We start from the raw sequence: 5,620 nt of genomic DNA, 5'->3' as shown, positions 1-5,620 counted from the left end.
ATCGACTTCCATAAAGATTTGCCGCCCCGGAAACCCAACGGGGGTCGCTATGAGTGAGAATCCACTCGACGGCAGTGAGATTTTTTTTTTTTTTTTGAGGAGGGAGGGAGGAGTCGGGTGGGTTGGGAGAGACGGATTGAGTGCGGGAGGGGGCGGAAGAGGTGGCATTGAAATGCTGGGGGTAGGAACGAGTGGGCGGGGCCGAGACCGGAGGAGCCAGTCAAGGGACATGGTGGGCCTTCCACTGTGGCGGGGACGGGGAGAGCTGGAGGGGCTGGTGGGAGGCAGAGCGGGAGAGAGAAGGAACTGCTAAGTGGGGCTGAGAAGAAGCTGAGTTAGCGAGCTGAGCGGAATAGTGCAATTGTAAGGTGGGACCCGGACTGCAGGCTGCTGGGGGTGGAACGCGAGAAGGAGGAGCCAGTGGGCGGAGCAAGTTGGGCGGTGGCGGGACCGCTGGACCGCTGATCCCTGTGTTAAGCTGTATCGTATTACACAGAGGGCTTCAGAGGCTGGGAAGTGGAGCACGGTGGAAATGGCTGGGCCGTGGAAAAGAACGTAATTCTGGTGCCAGGGGCCCCTTCCCAGACCTGCTTCGTGACTTCTTTCGAGTGAGTAGCCCTGGTCCCTGGGTAAAGGACCCCTGAGAAAGGAGGGGACTCTTAGCCCACCGTCCTTACCCTCACCCTAATACATCTTCTCTTTCTCCTTCCCTCATTCATTCATTCAACAAGTATTTGTTGAGGGCCTGCCAGGTACCGGGCACTGTTTTATATGCCAGAGATAGAGGGAGAAATCAGAAATCAGGAACATGCTTTTTCAATTTACATTTTAGATAAAAGGTTGGGGGCGACATTAAGCACATAAACCACAAAGTAACAATAACAACAAACATTGATAGGGCTTACTCTGTCAGACGTTGTTCTGAACACTTTACAAACAACGCTTAATTCTTAACAGCCCTGTTGGGTACTATTATAGATCTTCATTTTATAAGAGGAAACTGAGGCACAGAGTACCAGCTGGTAAACGGGGGTGCTGGGATTTGAACCCAGGTCATGTAGCTCCAGAATTTCTGATTATGATATGTGAGAGGAAGACACCAGAACAAGTTGGTTGGCTCATTCTCCCTTATCCTCATATCCCATAACCCACACTCCGTGCCCTGCGTCGTGGGGAGCCACGGTAACATGCTATCATCCAGCTTCTGGTCGCTGCCGGCCTAGCAGGGACAAAGTGATACTGCACTGTTGTCTTCGCTTGTATTATTTACTAATTGAGCATCTCTGTGTGTTCACGTTAGCTTTTTGGGTTCCCTCTTTTGTAAACTGCCTGTTCATATTTTCTATTGGGGTTAATGTCTTTTTCTTACTGATGGGAATTCCTTGCCCGTTCTGGACATTGAAGACACAGTCTCCCACTGTGATGTCTCTATTAGGTGTGTCCATGGTGGTCCTTGTTGGCCACAAATCTTATTTGAGCGTAATCAAATTCACATTTTTTGCTTTAGATTTTATGTTTTTGAGATTTTGTTTAGAAAGTCTTTCCCCATGGCTAGATTATAACTGTTCTGTTACTAGTGTCCTCATGGTTTTATCTAATTCACCTTTGAGTGTGTTGTTAGGACAGAGCTCATTTTTTTTTTCTCTTCCATATATTGAGGCAGTTTTTCCACCACTGAGTAAAGCATCCCTCCGTTCCCCATTGGTCAGTGGTGTGGACTCTAGTTCATCAAGTTCTCACGCAGACCTAGGTCTGTGCCTGAGGACTTTCTCCTGTTGTCAGCTGTCCTGTGTGTCCCTCCACCATCATAACAGTTTCTATTATTTTGGCACATTCAAATTAGAAGGAAGGAACCGTTTACAAAGGTGTAGGCAGAGCTCAAGGGACAGACACTGCAGGACCCCAAGCTAGTTAGCCTTGAAGGGCAGGGATGTCACCACTCCTAGGCCTGAAAAGGAGTTCTGGTAGAGTAGTGCCTAAGGCACTTGACTGCTAACCAGAAGGCTGGCTGTTTGAACCCACCAGCCACTCCTCGGAAGGAAGGTTGGGCAATCTACTTCCATTGTGATACTACCTCAGAAACCCAAAGAGGGACCGCTATGAGTCGGGGTCCCACTTGACAGCACATAACAACAACAGGCCTGAAAGGCTAAGAAGAGGAAGCTGTTACTGTATCATTAAGATGGGGAGGGCTGTGAGAAGACAGTGCCTGAAGGAGCTGTATCCTTTGAAGGACGTAGCAGGCCCCTGGTGATCTGGTGGGAAGGAGGCAGGGAGGGAGGGAGGAAGAAAAATACCAATTGTATCCTCTTCCCTCCCTTCCATCTCCTGCTGGAGCTGTCTACTGGCCGATCCAACAGGAAGCAGAGGGTAAGGCAGACCAGTCTGTAGCCCGTACAACTTCAGAGCCTGGGCCCCACACGTAGCAAACCAGAATCCAAACCAGTTGCCATCAGGTTCGTTCCAGCTCACACATGGGACCTCCATGTGTGCTGTGAGTGGGTTTGAACCGCCAACCTTTCAGTCAGTCGTGGACACTTCACTGTCACTCAGGGACTCCTTTGCACTTCAGAAGTCCCAGGCTTCCCTGCTCGTACTTCTAATATGTGGGTTTCCATTTGTACTTGTGTCCAGGCCCCCACTGAGAGGACGGGGGTTTGCATATAGCTCAGCCTCCTGGAGCCCAGAGCAGGGTAGAGACAAACCGGAGAGGTCACCTTGAGTCGTGAATCTTCATGTCTTGTAGAGCAAACCCTGAGGGGCTGCTTTGACAGGGTGGTTGGGGAAACTCCTGGGAGGAGGTGATTTCCGGGCTGTGACTTGAGTCAGGAGAGAGTCAGCACATGAAGGTCTGAGGGAACCGTGGGCCTGCCGACCGCACCCCCCCCACCCTCCCTTCCCAGATGGTGCTTCAAGAGGCAGCTGGTGGACCTGGTGATGGAGGGCGTGTGGCAGGAGCTGCTCGACAGTGCTCAGCTCGAGATCTGTGTGGCCGACTGGTGAGTGAAGAGTGGCAGCTGTGCCCAGAGCACCAGCTGTGGCGGCAGTTCTACAGAAGGGACTCAACTTGAGCCTCCACCAACCCCACGGGGTAGCTGCTAGGGTGCCCCATGCGCCCTCCTTAGTGAGGCTGAGAGGAGAGGGACCGGGGGTGACATGGGGGCCCTGACTCACTTGGCTTGGTCTGAAAGAGTGCCCCTCCCCCCTTTGTCCCTCAGCTCAGTGCTGATCCTAAGGGCTTGTGGGTGCCCCAGGCCTCAGAAGCCTTGGGAGCGTTGTGCCCTGAGCACTGAGGTTCAGAGGGGTACAGCTGGGACAGAGCGCCAGCCAGCTTTGAGCCTGTAGGCTTTGACGAGCCCTCTCCTTTCTAGAGGGAACTCTGGTAGCATGGTGCCTAAGGCACTTGACTGCTGACCAGAAGGCTGGTGGTTCAAACCCACCAGCCACTCCTCGGAAGGAAGGCTGGGCAATGTACTTCCTTGTGATAAATGCCTGGGAAACCCAAGGAGGGGTCGCTGTGAGTCGGGGCCAACTCGACGGCATGTAACAACAACAACAGCTCCTTTCCAGAACTCCCAGCTTTTCCACAGGCTTTGTCCTCCATGGAAGGTCCAGTCTCTTTCTGGGGCACAGTGGGGAGATCACCAGGCTGCTCCCAGAGCTGTGTCCACGCCCAGAGCATCCCCCACCCCTCGGACTCCTCCACAAAGAACCCTGGCCCCTCCTTGGCCTCTGGCTCCTGTCCCCGAGGTTCCCCAGCCAGAATCTCTCCGACTGTGGGGCAGCTGTGTGGGACCCTCACTGAGGCGCAGGAAGGCCCAGTCCTCAGCCCCCTCCCCACCCCCAGAGCTGGTGGCTGGTGGGGGCATCGAGGCTCACTGCCACCTGGCAGGTGGGGCGCCCGGGAGAACTGTGGCTGCATCTACCGGCTCCGAGTCCGCCTCCTGGATGTGTATGAAAACGAAGTGGTCAAGTTCTCAGCCTCACCCAACCCAGTCCTTCAGTGGACTGAGAGGGGCTGCCGACAGGTGGGTCCAGGCTTCCTTCCTGATCACCCCTAACTCACTCAAAAGGCACACGTTCCCCCCTAAGTCTCCCTCAGATAATTTTCTATTCTCAGCTCTCATCACCACTGGCTATAGTATAATGTTGTTATGTGCTGTCAACTCATAGCGACCCCTCTTTGGGTTTCCGAGGCAGTATTGCTACGGAAGTAGATTGCCCAGCCTCCTTCTGAGGAATGGTTGGTAGGTTTGGGTTTGACCTGGCAGCCTTCTGGTTTGCAGTCAAGTGCCTTAGGCACTACGCCACCAGTTAACAATCACTGGGAGTCCCTGGGTGGTGCACACAGTGAAGTGCTTGACTGTTAGCCACAGCCCACCCAGAGGCACTCAGAGGAAGGCCTCGTGGCCTGCTCCTCACAGGTCCCAGCCTCAAAAGCCCCGTGGAGCAGACGACTCCACACGGGGCCGTCATTGAGCCCTCACTGCGTCCCAGCCACTTCAAGAGCTTCCCATCTTGATCATTTCCTTAGCACAACAGGGTGGTTCAACATTTATAGAGCACCTACTGTGTACTAGGCCCTGCTCTTGGTGCTGGGAGGCAGCAGTGGATCAGAGTCCGTGCTTTATCCTCACTCTAGAGTTGAGGAAACTGAAGTACGGAGGTTAAGTGACTGCTCTGAAGGCACACTAAGGCCGGTTCCCATCATCACCATCCCACCTCAGCTATCAGAGTGCCTCTTAGGTGGTCCTCCTGCCTGTGCCCCCGCCCAGGACTCGCACAGCCCACACGGTCCTGCCCAGTGAGCTGTTCCCTCCCTGACTCCATCGCCTTGCCCCTTCCCCTCGGCCACTCGGCTCCATCCACCTGTCCCAGCCCAGGGGCTTGACACCGCCTCTTCCCACTGCCCCCAACTCTTCTCCTGGGTCCCCACATGGTTTCCCCTCCTGTGGTCTCTGCTCAAAGGTCACCTCAATGGGGCCTCCTCTTACTTAACAGCCCTCATGCCCTCAGAATGCTCCCTGCCCCTCATCCCCACCCACCTTGTTCAGAGTTGGGGTCCCCCACTAGAATGTCAGCCCTATCAGGGCAGGGGGTATCTGCTCATCTTTTCTCTGCTATCTCCCCAGAACCCAGAGCAGGGACACTTGTCCTTGATGAATAGCTGTTGGGCTGCGGAAGGCGGACACCCACAAGCCCTCACCTTCTCGCTCTCCGCCCCCCCACAGGTCTCCCACGTCTTTACCAACTTTGGCAAGGGTATCCGCTACGTGTCCTTCGAGCAGTACGGGAGGGACACCCGTTCCTGGGTGGGCCACTATGGCGCCCTCGTGACCCACTCCAGCGTCAGGGTCCGCATCCGTGTGTCCTAGTAACCAGCCTGCCAGGACCTTTCAGGACATACTGTGGCTGCATGACGCTATTGTCAAATCAGGGACTTTGTGGCCAGGAGCCAAAGGTGCCCTGGGATGGTGGGGGTCCCACCTGGCCTGTTCTGGTCATGCTCTCCGTGATGCCCCCCACGCTGCTGCTTCGGCAGGGTGGCCCACACACTGTGACAAACCAGGGACCCCACCAGGCTGTGCACAGCTTCCTCAGCTCCCCAGGTAGTAGGCAT

At 54.8% G+C, this 5,620-nt stretch overlaps 1 protein-coding gene across 1 annotated transcript in view; it reads left to right on the top strand.

The window, feature by feature from the left end:
* The window catches only part of FBXO17 (F-box protein 17), a 12,713-nt gene extending 7,338 nt beyond the window's left edge, over positions 1-5,375 (top strand). The window contains exons 2-5 of the mRNA XM_007955527.1: positions 497-608; positions 2,904-2,999; positions 3,893-4,028; positions 5,232-5,375. Of these exons, the coding sequence (XP_007953718.1) occupies positions 497-608; positions 2,904-2,999; positions 3,893-4,028; positions 5,232-5,375 (488 nt within the window). The remainder of the gene's footprint in view (positions 1-496; positions 609-2,903; positions 3,000-3,892; positions 4,029-5,231) is intronic.
* Positions 5,376-5,620: the final 245 nt, after the last annotated feature.

The sequence above is a fragment of the Orycteropus afer genome, unplaced genomic scaffold (genome assembly GCF_000298275.1).
Source record: "Orycteropus afer afer isolate SDZICR_OR568_19922 unplaced genomic scaffold, OryAfe1.0 scaffold00507, whole genome shotgun sequence".
Classification (NCBI taxonomy): Eukaryota; Metazoa; Chordata; class Mammalia; order Tubulidentata; family Orycteropodidae; genus Orycteropus; species Orycteropus afer.
Note: the sequence above shows the minus strand (reverse complement) of the source record. Positions and strands in the feature narration are given on the sequence as shown.